The sequence below is a fragment of the Meriones unguiculatus genome, chromosome 14 (assembly GCF_030254825.1).
Source record: "Meriones unguiculatus strain TT.TT164.6M chromosome 14, Bangor_MerUng_6.1, whole genome shotgun sequence".
In the NCBI taxonomy this organism is placed as follows: domain Eukaryota; kingdom Metazoa; phylum Chordata; class Mammalia; order Rodentia; family Muridae; genus Meriones; species Meriones unguiculatus.
Genome location: NC_083361.1, coordinates 1,970,534 through 1,985,999, shown reverse-complemented (window position 1 = coordinate 1,985,999; position 15,466 = coordinate 1,970,534). Strand labels below are relative to the sequence as shown.

Genomic DNA, 15,466 nt, shown 5'->3' with positions numbered 1-15,466 from the left:
CCCCTCTGCTTGTGAGTAAGGGGTGGGGATGGGGGAGTCCGCCCCTCCCCTGAGGCTGGGAGGGAGCAGAAAAACATGGTTACCGCCCACCGCCCTGTTGACATCAGTACCAGATGTGAAGCGGAGGGGGAGGGAGGGACAGGGCTGAGGCTGTCTGCTGTCCTGCTTCAGGGATCCTGGGTAGACAGCCAGCAAGGGCTCTGGCCTCTGGAAGGGCTCCAAATCTGGAAGCAGATTCTGGTACACAGGCCGTCGCCCTGCTCTTGCCTCCTCTACCATCCTTTCCTTTCTGTTTGCCCCAGTACTCCATTTTTTAAAGATAGCCATCAGCTCTGCGTGGAGGTATAGCTCAGCGGTCGGCACCATCTTCATCACTGACAGAATTAAAAATAAAATAACCGCCAACTTTCTGCTCCCTCTATTCCACTTAAAACTCTTTTTTAAGAAAACTGTTGGAATATAATTGAACGTTCATGTCTTTTAATTTCTTTCTTTTTAACACAGGGTCTTAGCCGAGCAATGGTGGCTCATGCCCTTAACCCCAGCACTCTGTGTGAGTTTGAAGCCAGCCTGGTCTATGGAGTGAGCTCCAGGACAGCCAGGGCTACACAGAGAAACCCTGTCTTGGAAAAAAAAACAAAAAAACCAGGGCCTTATGTAGCCCAGGCTGACCTTCTGGAAAGCCAAGACTACTCCTGACCTTCTCATCCTCCTACCTCTACACCCAAGTGCTGGGTTTACAGGGGTGCTTCGCTGCGCCTGCTTTGTTTGTTTGTTTTGTTTTTTGAGACAAGGTTTCTCTCTGTAGCCCTGGCTGTCCTAGAATTCACTCTGTAGATCAGGCTGGCCTGGAACTCGGAGATCCTCCTGCCTCCTGAGTGCTGGGATCACAGGCGTGCCCCACCACACCTGGCCTCACCGTGTCCGGTTTTGTGTGGTGCTAGTGATAGAACTCAAGACCTCAGCACATGGCAGGCACTTCAGCATCTGAGCTACATCAAAATGTCCATAACTGCAATTCCTGGGTGCCCTGTTCTGTTTCCTGAGGACACGAGGCGTGTATGTGGTACACACAGATACACATGCAGACAAAACCCCTACAGTCTGGGGAGATGGTTCAGCACATAAAGTGCTTGTCACACAGCATGAGGACCTGAGGTGAGATCCCCAGAACTTACACAGAGCCAGGGGCTTTATGTATAGATAAATGTGTGTGTGTGTGTGTGTGTGTGTGTGTGTACGTACTATGTGTCTATAATCCTGAGGCTTTATGTATAGACAAATATGTGTGTGTATGTCTGTATGTATGCATACTATGTGTCTATAATCCAGACGCTTCGGATGTGAGATTGGAAACACAGATAGGAGACTCCATGGAAGCTCACAGGCCAGCTAGCCTCACACATTCAATGACACCTGGAACGAGGCGAAAGGCAAGGACCTGTACCTGATATTGTCTGACCCTACCTACCAAGACACATAGACCCTTACACGTGACACGTGTATATGTGCACACAAAGAATTTTCAAAATTTTCCATGAGATCACCTTATTGCTTTAAATTCTACAGAAGGGTATAAGAATGGAATTAGGGGCTGGAGAGATGGCTCAGAGGTTAAGAGGAGTGACTGCTCCTCCAAAGGTTCCGAGTTCAACTCCCAGCAACCACATGATGGCTCACAACCATCTGTAATGAGATCTGGTGTCCTCTTGTGTCATGCAGGTGTACATGTAAGCAGAACTCTGTATACATAATAAATAAATAAATAAATAAGAAAAAAAGAATGGAATTAGATCCTAGTGGCATTCGATATTTGATTGCACCTTGTCTGGGGGAGGATTTTACTATTTTAAATAATTAATAGGTTTCAAAGAAATAAATGTATGGTCTGGTATATAGTTCAGTGGTGGAGTCCCTGCCTAGAATCCCCCAGTGAGGGGCTGGGGTGTGGCTCAGTGGTAGAGCCCCTGCCTAGAATCCCCCAGTGAGGGGCTGGGGTGTGGCTCAATGGTAGAGGCCCTGCCCAGAATCCCCCAGTGAGGGGCTGGGGTGTAGCTCAGTGGTGGAGCCCCTGCCTAGACTCCCCCAGTGAGGGGTTGGGGTGTGGCTCAGTGGTAGAGCCCCTGCCTAGAATCCCCAGTGAGGAGCTGGGGGGTGGCTCAGGGGTAGAGCCCTGCCTAGAATCCCCCAGTGAGGGGCTAGGGTGTGACTCAGTGGTAGAGCTCCTGCCTAGACTACCCCAGTGAGGGGCTGGGGTGTGGCTCAGTGGTAGAGCCTCTACCTAGACTCCCCCAGTGAGGGGCTGGGGGGTGGCTCAATGGTAGAGCTCCTGCCTAGACTCCCCCAGTGAGGGGCTGGGTGTGGCTCAGGGGTAGAGCCCCTGTCTAGACTCCCCCAGTGAGGGGCTGGGGTGTGGCTCAGTGGTAGAGCCCCTGCCTAGAATTCCCCAGTGAGGGGCTAGGGTGTGACTCAGTGGTAGAGCTCCTGCCTAGAATCCCCCAGTGAGGGGCTGGGTGTGGCTCAGTGGTAGAGCCCCTGCCTAGAATCCCCCAGTGAGGGTCTGGGGTGTGGCTCAGTGGTAGAGCTCCTGCCTAGACTCCCCCAGTGAGGGGCTGGGGTGTGGCTCAGTGGTAGAGCCTCTGCCTAGACTCCCCCAGTGAGGGGCTGGGGTGTGACTCAGTGGTAGAGCACCTGCCTGGAATCCCCCAGTGAGGGGCTGGGGTGTGCTCAGTGATAGAGTGTTGACTTAGCATGCAGGAGGCCTTGAATTCCATGACCAACACTGCAAAACAAAGGAAATATGGAAAATTCTGGGATTCAGTTAATAACTGAGTGAGTATAATTCATGAGTTTTATATTGTTGTTGATTGAGACCGGTTATCCAATTATATAGCCTGGCTGTCCTGGAACTATATTCTTTGTGTGTCTGTGTGTGTGCACATGTGCCCCGGTGTCTGCTGAGGCCAGAAGAGGGCGCCAGATCCCTCGGAATTGCTGTTGCTGGGGTTGTGAGTCTCCCAGCTTGGGAGCTGGGAACTGAACCCCTGCCCTGTGCAAGAGCAGCAAGCGCCCCTAACCACTGAGCCATCACTCCAGCCGCTGACCTTATTCTGAATCAGGGTCTCACTGTGCAGCTCTGGCTAACCTGGAACTCACTATGTAGCCCAGGCTGCCCTTCACTGCAGTGAGGTCCTTCATCAGTCCCCTGCGCTTCAGAATGACAAGCAGGAGTCACCACGCCCAAAGTTTACTTTTGAAAAGTCACAAACTCTATGACTCATTTTCAACACCCATCACAACAGGCAGATCAGTGTTTACGTTTCCCTGGTGGCCTCGTCAAAGGATTTGGTTTCACTCTTTTACCCTTGTTTGTTTGATTCCGTGTTGGAGGAAGGTGCGGGTATGCCCGTGCCATGACATTGGTGTAATTCTGTTCTGTTCTCTTCGGTGTGTGGGTTCCCGGTATCAAACCCGGGCTGTCAGGCTTGGAGGCGAGCGTCTGTAGGCGGTGAGCCACGTCACTGGTCTAATAAACATCTCCCTTATTATATTTATTCTTGTGTTTGTTTACTGTCCCCGTGTGTGTGGGAAAGATTTTAAATTTTTATGTGTATGTGTTTACCTACATGTATGTATGTATGTCATGCGTGTGTCTGGGGCTTGAGCATTGGATCTCAACCTGTGGGGCGCTGCTCCTCTGGGGGCTGAGCGCTTTCACAGGGCTCACATATCAGGTATCTTACAGAGCAAATGTTTCACAGTATGACTCAAAACAGTAGTAAAATTACAGTTATTGGAAGCAACAAAAAGAGTTCTGTGGCCGGGCATCACCACCACGTGAGGAACTCTGCGGAGGGTGGAGAGGCTTCAGGGGCGTTGAGAGCCGCTGCTGTAGTCCCACTCTGTTGTCACACAAAGCCCCATGTAGCTCAGGCTGGCCTCAGACTTCCATGTAACCGCAGCCGGCCTTCAGCTCCTTGATCTTCCTGCTTGCACACGCCAAGCACTGACACTACAGGTGTGTGTCGCCGGCTTCACTTAGCCTCGCTGAGAGTTAAACTCAGGTGCTCGAGAGGCGGTCAAGTGCACTTGCTGCCTTCCCGTGGGCCCACGTTCAGCTCCCAGCACCCAGCTCTCCACCGTCTAGAATTCCAGATACGCTCCTCTGGTGTCCTTTCCTTGTTTTGCTTGTTTCTCTGTGTGACAGCGCTGGCTGAAGGCAGAGATCCGCCTGCCTCTGCCTCCCAAGCGCAGGGTTTAAAGGTGTGTGCCACCACGCCTGGCCCCTCCTCTGATTTTTGTGGGCACAGCACACATGTCGAGCACTGACAAACGTGCGGGCAAAACACCCAAACACATAAAAATGGAAGTAAATTTAAAAAAATAGAATTCCAGCTTCGTTTGATGTTTTTTAGGCTTTAGAACTCTAACCACTCTCCATCTTTGTAATTATTTTATTTCACTTCTTTTAATTTGTTCTCTTTCTTATTACATTTATTTGTTTTCAAACGTAGGTGTAGGAGTTGGTATTCTCTCGACCATGTGAGCCTTGGGGATTGAACTCAGGCTGTCAGCCCAAAGTGGCCTTTACACACTAAGCCTATATTTTTCATTTTGTGTTTAACAGAGGGTTGCTACAAACCCCAAGCTGGCCTCAAACTCTGCACTTTTCTGCCTGGGCTTTCTGAGTTTGGGGATTATAGGTGTGTGTCACCACACCCCACATATCATTTATGTTTTAAATAAAGTGGGTCTTTGCCCTGTGTGATTGTTTACATTCTGGTTTTGGCTGATGGCTTCTTTGAGGTGTTATTCAGTATCCTTCTCTTCCTGGAGTCTCCCATAAACTGAAAGCTGGATTAGATGCAGACTCATTCTAGCAAAAAGTTCTTTGAGGCAGATGCTATACCTGTGACAGGCCTCCAGACTTTAGCACAACTGACTCCATGACGGAAGTACCATTCAGGCCATAAAACTCAGCATGTAGACAGCACCACCTGCCAAAATGAAAACAAAGGCCTAGTCCATCAAAGTCCATAGTTCTGGGAAAGTCTCTCTATATGTACTGGCCTTGCTTTTTGGCTTCTGTAGTTCTGCTTCTGACTGCTTGTTTCTGTTAACTGAAGTATGTCAACCCAAGATATGGTTTTTGTGCTCACCTGAGAAAGCAGTGGTGGCATTCACCTTTATTCCAAGCCTTCAGGGGACACAGGCAAGTGGATCTCTGGGAGTCTGAGGCCAGCCTGGATCAAAAGAGAAGTTCTAGGACAGTAAGAGCTACACAGAGAGAAATTGCCTTGAGAAAACAGCAACAAAACAAAAAACAAAAACGAGAGAGACTCAGGGCAAACACTGGAATCCTGAATACTGTGCATTCAGGAGGCAGAGGCAGGTGGATCTCCGTGTGTTCAAGGCCACCTTGGTTTACAGTTCCAGGTCACCCAGAACTGCACAAACAGGAAGCGCGATGAAAAACAAACAAAAAGAGGAAGGCTCAGGGCCACACTGGAATCCCAGACACCCAGCATAGTCGGCTAATAAAGACTCTCCGCTGGCTTGCGCCCCTATTCCAGCAGTCTTCTCTGCTGGACACCCCGCAACATAGCCTTCCCCACTGCATCACATCACAAGCGTACACTCCATGGGTCGCAAGAGTTAAAACTGGTATGTGTGGGTACTGGCATCTGTTAGGAAGTCTGCCATCAGCGTTTGCTTAACGGCCTGAGCAAATTGATCCCTTAGAACCCAGTGGAGGACTGGGGAGACAGATCACCAAGGAGAAGGTACTGCCACCAAGCCAAAAAACCCGAGTTGTTCAATCCCAGGACCCCACACGGTGGAAAGAGAAATGACTCCTGAGTGGACTGTATCAACACACAAAACAAATTTAAAAAAACAACCCAAAAATAATAAAAATAAAACCCAGTGGAGGGCTTGAGGCATAGGTCAGCGATGATAGAGCACTCAAGTGGGATTCATGATGCCCTTCATTCTATTTAGTTATTGATAACTAGGCGTGGTACCCCACCCCTGCAGTCCCAACACCCAGGACACTAAGCAGGAATGTCAACAACGGTTCAAGGCCCTGAGCTACAAAGTAAAATACTGTCTCAGAAAACCCAGGGCTGGGTGTGGCTCAGGGGTGGAGCCCCTGCCTAGACTCCCCCAGTGAGGGGCTGGGGTGTGGCTCAGGGGTGGAGCCCCTGCCTAGACTCCCCCAGTGAGGGGCTGGGAAGTAGCTCAGTGGTAGAACACCTGCCTAGAATCCCCCAGTGAGGGGCTGGGGTGTGGCTCAGTGGTGGAGCCCCTGCCTAGACTCCCCCAGTGAGGGGCTGGGAAGTAGCTCAGTGGTAGAACACCTGCCTAGACTCCCCCAGTGAGGGGCTGGGGTGTGGCTCAGTGGTGGAGCCCCTGCCTAGAATCCCCCAGTGAGGGGCTGGGAAGTAGCTCAGTGGTAGAGCCCCTGCCTAGAATCCCCCAGTGAGGGGCTGGGCTGTGGCTTAGTGGTAGAGCCCCTGCCTAGACTCCCCCAGTGAGGGGCTGGGTGTGGCTCAGTGGTGGAGCCCCTGCCTAGAATCCCCAGTGAGGGGCTGGGGTGTGGCTCAGGGGTAGAGCCCCTGCCTAGAATCCCCCAGTGAGGGGCTGGGGTGTGGCTCAGTGGTAGAGCCCCTGCCTAGAATCCCCCAGTGAGGGGCCAGGGTGTGCTCAGTGGTAGAGCCCCTGCCTAGAATCCCCCAGTGAGGGGCTGGGGGGTGGCTCAATGGTAGAGCCCCTGCCTAGACTCCCCCAGTGAGGGGCTGGGATGTAGCTCAGTGGTGGAGCCCCTGCCTAGACTTCCCCAGTGAGGGGCTGGGGTGTGGCTCAGCCACTCAGCTCTTGCCTAACATGGACTTATTAGCAAGCTTCCATATCGCCCCTGGTTCAGTTCCCAGCACCAAAGAAATATTAATCAATAAGCAAAGCCAGATGAACAATGAGCGAAGTCTTCGCTGGGACGGCCCCTGTCTGCAGCCATTCAGTTGCAGATGGTGTCTCCGAGGTGTCTCTGCGTCTTCGCAGGGCCGGTTTGCCCTCGCCTGGGATACCCTCCCTTAGCACAGGCTCTGAATGCACCACGTTCATGCCCTGTTGTCCTCCCTCCCCCACCCCCCTACACTCTCTCTATTTCCTCAAGATCTAACCTACTTCCTCATAAAGTCTTTCATAATTATTTTTCTGTCTCTAAAGAATGGGAGGTCCAGGGCAGGAGACACAGCTCAGCAGTTCTGGCGCTTGCTACTCCCGCAGAGGATGTGGGTTCGATTCTCAGCACCCACGTGGCGGCTCACAACCACCTGTAACTCCAGTCCCAGGGGATGCGATGGCCTCTTCTGACCCCTGCAGGGCACGCACAGGACACACAGAGATACTAAAGTCAGGCACGCACAAACACATAAAAATAAGTGAATAACTGTCAGAAGAGCAAGAATGGGAGATCCTGAAAAACACTGACTTGTGTTCTCAACTCCTAGTGTGAAGGGAATTTTTGCCCATGTGTCTTTACTTTTTCTTAGGTTCTTTTGTGTATTTTGTTACTTCATGAACGTGAGCATTTTGTTTGCGTGTATGTAGGTACATGCCTGGTGCCTTGGGAGGTCATGAGAAGGTGCCAGGTCCCCTGAGACTACAGATGGTTGTGACCCCCCGGGTGGGCCCCGGGAACTGAACCTGGGTCCCGCACAAGAGCAGCAAGCGCTCTGAACTGTTGAGCCAACTCTCCCGCCCGTCTTCGTTTCCTAAAACGCAATTCAAGGTAGATTAAAGACACATATTAGACACAATCATTTGGTTGTTGTTTATTATTGAAGTAAGGTCTCAACGCCCAGGCTGGCCCCTTTGGAGCTGAGGACGAGCTTGAACTCCTGATCCGTGTGCCTCTGCCTCCCAGGTGTTGGCCCCGTGGGTGAACACCACCATACCTGGCCTTCAGTTTTGGCTCCGTGAAATGGTCGCACTATACGGTCCAGGCTGGCCTTGAGTTCACTAGCTTCCTTTCCTGCCGCAGCCTCTCGGAGCCGGAGGGACGGCTTCACAAGCTTAAAGTTGGCACCAACCCCCTTGAGTTCACTGACCTTAGTGACTCTATACAGGAGTGTGATCTTTAAAAAGACAAAAGAAAAAGGATTGTGTGTGTGTGATATGTATGCATGTGTGTATGTATGCCTGTGTGTGTACATGTGTGTATGTATGCATGTGTGCATATGTGTGTATGTATGTGTGCATGTGTGTATACATGTGTATGTATGCATGCATGCATGTGTGTATACATGTGTGTGTTTGCATGTGTGTGTATGTATGTGTGTATGTATGCCTGCTTCCACACACACGGATGCATGTGCACCAGTATGGAGGAGGCCAGAGTGTAGAGGTCAAATGTTTTCCTCTCTGTCCACCTTTTTCTTTTTCTGCTGAGGCTTTTGTTTTTTAAGTGTCTAGATGCTTTGTTTGCTTGTATGCCTGCACACCCCGAACATGCCTGGTACCTGCAGGGGCCAGAAGAGGGTGTCAGATCCTTGAGCCTTTGGTTGTCATCCGCCTTGTGTGTGCTGGGAATTGAACCCACATGTCCTCTGCGGGAGCAGTCAGTGATCTCAGCTGCAGAGCGACCTCCTCAGCCCCTCCACCTTGTTCTTTGAGACGGGATCTCTCACTTAGCCTGAGGCTCCCAGTTTCGGCTAGACCGGCTCACCAGCAAGCCCCAGGGATCCCCGCTTCCATCTCCTCCAGGGTGACAGGCTCTCACAGCCACGCCTTGTGCATGGGTGAAGCACTTGCTACACCTGAGGCAGAGCCCCAGCTGCGGGCCGGACCTCTGAACCCTAAAGACGCCGTTTGTGCTAACAGCCCATTGTGTGGTAAGCCTTCTCCACGGGCCGCAGCAGCCTCTGAGACGTCCCTGGTCTGGCCTCCCAGAGCCCACAGGTCAGAAGCAGCAGACAGACAGGAAACCATGCAATAAATCCGTGGCAAGAAACAGAAAGTGGTGCCAACGAAGAGCACAGGGCAAGCTGGGTGTGGTGGCACACGCCTGTCACCCAGCACTCTGGAGGCTGAAGCAAGCGGGACTGGGAGTTCAAGACCAGTCTCGGCCCTCTCAAGAGCAGAAAGGAAGATGATGAGAGTGAAGAACATACCAAGGGAGAGACGCGAGGGTAGCCTGGAAGGGGCTGGGACGGTGCCACAGAGAGGGGAGGGCACCGATGGGCTTGAGGATCATGTGGGCACGGGGACAAAGCACCACAGAAGGTCACGCCAAGGCCTGTGAGGGAGGCTCTTTGGGTGAGAAAGAGAAAGCTGCCCAGGCAGGTGAGGACCGGACCAAGCGGATTTGGTGGACACTTGTTAGAAACCTGAGATTTCATCTGAAAGGCTGGAGCAGAAGATGGGGGTGACAGCTAGGTGGTGGGGGAGGGGAGAGGGTCGGGTGTGGGGTGAGGAAGCAGCCTGTGACTGCCACCCAAGGAGGCAGCCCCAGCTGGGGTCCCAGTGGCAAAGGGCAAGACTAGACCAGGGTGAGGCTGTGGAGAGGGAGCCAAGCAGGAGACTGAGTTCTTTTTAATGCCAACCCCGTGTAGCCCATGGTGACTGGGTGTTCAGGGGGCCCAGAGGCCCAGGGCCCAAGGCCCAGAACGGTTGGCTGATTAGATGCTGCGGCCGTCGCTAAAGTGAGACACAAATCAGAGTGTGGGTAGGATTAGGACCCTGAATGAGCAGCTGAGCAGCTTGGAGTTCATCCTGAGGGGGGTGGTGGCAGGGACGGGGGTGGTGGCAGGGACGGGGGTGCTGTCTCAGAAGCATCCTGTTAGGTCCTAACCAAGACACTGGAGGGAGGTTGAGTGGGAGCAGAAGTAGGGTGAAGGGGGAGAGACACAGGGAAGCAAAGCAGGATTCCAAGCTGATCAAAAGCAGTCCAATGGCAGCGGTGGTGCATGCCTGCCTTTAATCCCAGCGCTGGAGAGGCAGAGGCAGGAGGATCTCTGTGAGTTTGAGACCAGCCTGGTCTACAGAGTGAGTTCCAGGATAACCAGGGCTGCACACTTCAGTGGTCTGGTCAAGAGGCAGGCCGCTCAACAGAGAAGAGGGCTAGATGCTCGGTGGCTCTCGGCACACCCTCCATGGCAGACGCCGGGAGGCGCAGAAGTAGACACCCACCAGAGCCAGAGTGCTGGCCCTAGATCCGCAAACAGTGGATACAAGAATCCCGGAGCCGCTGGGAACAAACAGGGCAAGTGCAGAGAGACAGACCAACAGAGAGAAAGACAGCAACGGGATGCCAAGGATCCCGGGCAGCTTGTCAGCTGGAACAGCCCTGCACTTTGACCTAGACAGTTCTCCCATTAGCAGGGCCTGTCCCCACCCCATCTGACAGCCAGATGCACTGAGGCACGGGAACACGGGATTTGCCCACCGTCCATAGGCACGTGGCAGGGCTAAGAGCTGGGATTCTCCCTCGGGTCTGCAGCCACCTCTGGATCGCTGTTTCTGTGTTCCAGCAGGCTTTGGTGGGCGCTAGGATGGATGTCTCCTCAAAGAAGCTCCCACACACACCCAGGCCCAGCCAGCAGCCAGTGGCCTTCCATTGGAAACAACGTGAGACTTCTCCAGCAGATAAGCTCCTCACCCAGCTCATCTGAGGCAATCTGTGGGCAGGCAGCGTGCCCCTGCGTGTCCCTACCTGTCCCAGCCTCTGTGTCAACGCCATCAGAGAGAGAGAATGTGTGCGTCCTTGCTCAAGCTGCCGTAAGTGTGAGGGGAGGCCTGGGAGGCTGAGCCGAGGGTGGAGGCCCAGAAAAGGGGCGGGGTGGGGGCTTACGTCTTGGGCTGAGAGGAGTGGAAATTCTGCAGGAATGTTTACCAGACCCTGAGAGAGTCCAGGGGGACAGCGCCCATCCTCCTAACTCACCAGCCCAGGATCGGCCTGAGACACCGTCAGCCACCGAGGTCTGCTTCCTGGTCCCCAGCTCTCCCCAAGGCGCCCAGGCCCCTTTAAGACAAAGCTGATCCTGCACTCTTCTCTCCTAGTTAACCCCTCCAAGTCCCAGTGGCCCCTGGGCTGGGGCCCTAGTGGGCGGAGGCAGAGGGGGAGCCAGGGGCGGGGAAAGAAGTCCGGGAGTGAGAGAATGAGGCTGGGTAGCCAGGAAGGCGGCTAGCAGCGGAGGAGTCGAGCCAGCCGAGGGGCTCCCGCTGTGCCAGGCGGGCAGTGCCAAATCCCAGGAGCCCAGAGGTGGGGGGAGGGCCGGGGACAGCCCGGCCCTGCCCCCTTCCCGAGCGAGGTGCCCATCAACTTCGGAAGAAAGTTTGGCTTCGGGTACAGCGGTGGTGTCTCGAGGATGGGCAGGGTCCCGCTGGCCTGGTGCTTGGCGCTCTGCTGCTGGGGCTGTGCAGCCTCTGAGGGTGAGTGATGGGGACTCGCTGAGGAGACCCGGGGTAGAGGAAGTGAGGAGGGGGGCTGGCTGTCAGGTGTTGGGGTGCGGGGTTGGTTTAGGCAGTTTCCTTGGGACGACAGAGTGCTGGCTTCGGGGAGACAGACGCAGACTCAGAGAGGCAGGGGCGAGGGGGTGAGGGTTAGAGAAAACAACTCAGAGAGCAGCAGAGAACAAGAAACAGAAACCGGGAGGGCCAGAGACAGAAGATGGGCTGAGCGGAAGGACAGACAGAAGAAGCTGATGGAGGGCTGGGAGCTGATGACTCTGAGTTCTCAGGAGAAGGTCAGAACTGGGGGCCCAGATGACAGGAAGGGGTCTTCCCCCGGTAAACACAGAGGAAGACTGGAGAAGGAGTCTTGGGAGTCCAGGGCCCCCTTTGTCACTGCTGGCCCCCTCCACTTGTTCTTGCCCCGGCGCTAGAGTGCTCTCTCTCTCTCTCTCTCTCTCTCTCTCTCTCTCTCCTCTCTCTCCTTCTCTGCTCCGTTTTCTTTTCCTCTATCTCCCAGCCCAGACTGTGAGGTCCCTAGAGACCAGAATGGCAGGGACCGGCCCTGCCAGGCAGTCCAGGGCGTGGGAGGCTGCCAGATCCCAGGCCTTCTTCCCAACAGACTGGACATGGGATGGAAGCCGGACCTCAGTCCCTTGGGAAGACTCCCATCCTCCCCCACCCCCACCCCGCCCTGAGATCATTCCACAACCATGTGGGGACCTGGCAGCAGTGGGAGGACGAAGAAGGTAGGACCGAGGAGCAGCCAACTGTGGGGTTCCTGAACCTGCTCCTTACCGTCTCCCCTGGCAGACACACAGAGCGAGGCTGGCAGCCCGTTTGTGGGGAACCCAGGGAATATCACTGGTGCCAGAGGACTCACGGGGACCCTTCGGTGTGAGCTCCAGGTTCGGGGGGAACCCCCCGAGGTGCTGTGGCTTCGAGACGGACAGATCCTAGAACTGGCTGATAACACCCAGACCCAGGTGCCTCTGGGCGAAGACTGGCGAGATGAGTGGAAAGTGGTCAGCCAGCTCAGGTGGGACACCTGCCGACACCGTGATCTCCTTACACACACACAGCCCTCCCGCACAGGGCCACGGGGCAGCGCTCCACCTGGGCTGGGAATCTCCACCTGACTGCTAACCGCGTGTGGTTCCCAGCTGGTGATATGACCTCTGGGTTTCGTTTTCCCCTTCTGTAAAAACGAGTTAAAAATAGGACCTCCCTCAGCCTTCTCTGACTTTCCCGGCCAGACCCCCTCTTTCAGTTCTGCTGGCTCTCCCTGTGTCCAGCCCTGACCAAAGGCCTCTCTGTCCCTCCTCTTCCCTTCTAGAATCTCAGCCCTGCGACTTGAAGATGCAGGAAAGTACCAGTGCGTGGTGTTCCTGGAAGGACGGACCTTCCTGTCTCAGCCCGGCTTTGTGGGGCTGGAAGGTGAGTCCTCAGGTCAGAGCTTCCGAAGGGATGGATGGTGGGTGATGGAGAACTCGGAGTTTTCCCATCAGGACATAAAGCCTAGACATAGGGAATCGTGGGAGTTGGGGAGGCTTGGGGTGGGGACGTACATTATGGGGGAAGGTCTAACGGAGATTTTGGCTCAGAGGGGAGGCATTTGGGGAGCTTCTGGAAATTCTAGGGGGACCAGATTTGCTTGGAGCAGGACATTCTAGGAGTCACAGATACATGACTTAATTCTCCGAGTACCTCGTTTCTGCATTAGGAAAATGACACAAGGAAAGCCGGGCATGGTGATGTGTGTAAATGATCGCCACATTCAGGAGCAAAGGCAGGAGGTTCTGTGGTCTGAGGCCATCCGGAGGAATATAGCAAGACCCCGCCTCAAAGAAAAGATCTGGTTGTGGTAGCACAGGCCTTTAATCCCAGCATGAGGAGGCAGAGGCAGGAGGATCTTTGTGAGTTCAAGGCCAGCCTGATATGCATAGTGAGCGCCAGGACAGCCAGGGCTATGTAGAGAGACTGTCTGGGGGTGGGGGCAGAAAGAGAGAAAGAGAAAGGGTGTGTGTAGGAAGAAGGAAAGGAAGAGGGGGAAAAGGAAGAAGAAGAAAAGAACAAGAAAAAAGGCAAGAGTCACATGGTCTAGAAAATGGCCAACGTGGTCAGGCATAGGCTGCACCAGATTTTGGAAGCCTGGTCCTAGACACAGAAGGATCAGACATCTGAAGGTGTCCTGTGGGACCAGATATAAGGGACAAGCCAAAAAACCTTGCAGGGTGGATCTAGTGTTTAGCATCTCCAGCATCCTAGTGATAAGCTGGGGTCCCTGAGAGGTTCAGAGGGAACCCAGATTCTACCACCAACTGCCCAGGTCTCCCGTACTTCCTGGAGGAGCCTGAAGACAAAGCCGTGTCTGCCAACACACTCTTCAACCTAAGCTGCCAGGCACAGGGACCCCCGGAACCTGTGGACCTACTCTGGCTTCAAGATGCTGTTCCCCTGGCCCAAGTCACAAGACACAGCTCTCAGAACACTCTTCGAGTCCCCGGTGAGTGTGAGAGTGTGGGCTGGACAAGGCAGGGCAGCCAGGGCCCTTCATCCGCTGTGCCCGTCTGCCTGTCTCTGCCCTCCATCCCTCCCTGTGATTTTTTTCCCCTCTGCCTTTCTGTTCTCCATCACTTTCTCACTGCTTCTCTGTGTGTGTCTCTGTGCACCCCAGCCTCTCCCTAGCCTCTCTCCATTCAATAGCATTCTTTGTCCCGAATTTCCTCTAAAGCCGTTCAGTGGCCCAAGTGTGCAGGCCTGGTGCTCCTTTGCCAGCCCTTGACCCAAGCAGGGCATAAGAAATAACCAATGCCCTCCTCTGTCCACCTCCTCCTCGGACCTGCTCACCTCCTGCCCTGGGCCTCAGCCAAGGGGAGGAAGTCCCTGCTCAGCTGAGGGTGCCTGGGAAAACAGAGCGCAGAGTAGAACGAGGGAGAGAAAGTGAGGAACAGAGGAAGACAATTGTAGAAGGCGAGAGAGAAGACTCACGCCTGTAACCCCAGAATTTGGGGAGCTGGGGCAAAAGGACTGTCACCGGTCTGAGGTCTGTCTAGATGGCACAGTGAGTTCTAGGCCAGCCCAGGTTACAGCTCGAGACCCGGTCACTAAAGAAAAGCAGAGGACACAGGTGCTGGTGGATGCCCAGCATGCCCGGGTCCGGTCAAAGCTCCGGATGCACCAGGCTTGATGGTGCATGCAAGCAGGACTATCAGAAGTTCAAGATCATCCTCAACTATCATGTTCAAAGCTAGCCCTGGCCACATAGTGAGTTAGAGTCTAGCCTGGGCTATAGAAGACCTTGAACCAAGGGAAAAAAAAAAAAAAGTGGGAGTGGAGAGGAGCGAAAACGAAAATCGAGCATGAGGTGACCCAGCATGGAGAGACACGTGACAGCAGGATCCGGATGATGGGACCCCATTTCAGGGTGACCCTCCCTTTCTATAGTACACAGATTGAGCATTTTGCTTAGGGTCCATGGGAGTCAGAGACAGGGCTGGTGGGCCTGCCAAACCCTGAAGAGTGACAGCTTCCCAAAACCCTACCTGCTGCCGCTCAGGGCAGGTGGGAAGGGACTTTCAGTGTGGAGGGAAGGGCTAACATTCCCAGCATTCTGGGAGTCCTGAGTGTGCAAGGAAGTGTGATGAGCAGGCTGGCCCCCAGAGGGGTGACTCAGGCCTGTGGCTCGAGTGGTCTGCTGGGGATAGGAATGGGGCCTGAGTCAGCCTGGCAGGACAAGAGCGGGGGAGGGGAGAAGCAGGGCACACAGGTCCCAGAGGCTCTCGTATGTCCAGCAGTGTGTTACACACAGGACCAGAGCACCTGCAGGGAGGTGAAGAGTTCCAGGTGTCTGGTTGGCGGGCAAGGGCCTCGTCCACACATGTGCTGTGTCGTCCTGGCCCAGCACGTATATCAGGGAACGTCTTAGCGGGGGACCAACCTCTGTGGCTCTCAGGGGTGTGCCTCTGTCGGTGTCACTGAAGGTCAGCTTTCCTTTCGTGTTCTGTGTTCACTG

At 54.2% G+C, this 15,466-nt stretch overlaps 1 protein-coding gene and 1 long non-coding RNA gene across 3 annotated transcripts in view; one reads left to right on the top strand and one right to left on the bottom strand.

Moving 5' to 3' along the window:
• Window positions 1-7,820: 7,820 nt before the first annotated feature.
• On the bottom strand, window positions 7,821-11,061 carry LOC132647094 (uncharacterized). The gene is made up of 2 exons (XR_009585366.1): window positions 10,943-11,061; window positions 7,821-8,138 (listed from the first exon to the last, which is right to left on the bottom strand). It is a non-coding gene; the product is annotated as an uncharacterized LOC132647094 (long non-coding RNA).
• Window positions 11,062-11,068: 7 nt separating this feature from the next.
• The window catches only part of Axl (AXL receptor tyrosine kinase), a 28,597-nt gene continuing 24,199 nt past the window's right edge, over window positions 11,069-15,466 (top strand). For both annotated transcript variants that reach the window (XM_021657498.2, XM_021657497.2), the window contains exons 1-4: window positions 11,069-11,433; window positions 12,265-12,490; window positions 12,788-12,888; window positions 13,781-13,957. In XM_021657498.2, the coding sequence (XP_021513173.1) occupies window positions 11,370-11,433; window positions 12,265-12,490; window positions 12,788-12,888; window positions 13,781-13,957 (568 nt within the window). In that variant the 5' untranslated portion in view covers window positions 11,069-11,369. The remainder of the gene's footprint in view (window positions 11,434-12,264; window positions 12,491-12,787; window positions 12,889-13,780; window positions 13,958-15,466) is intronic.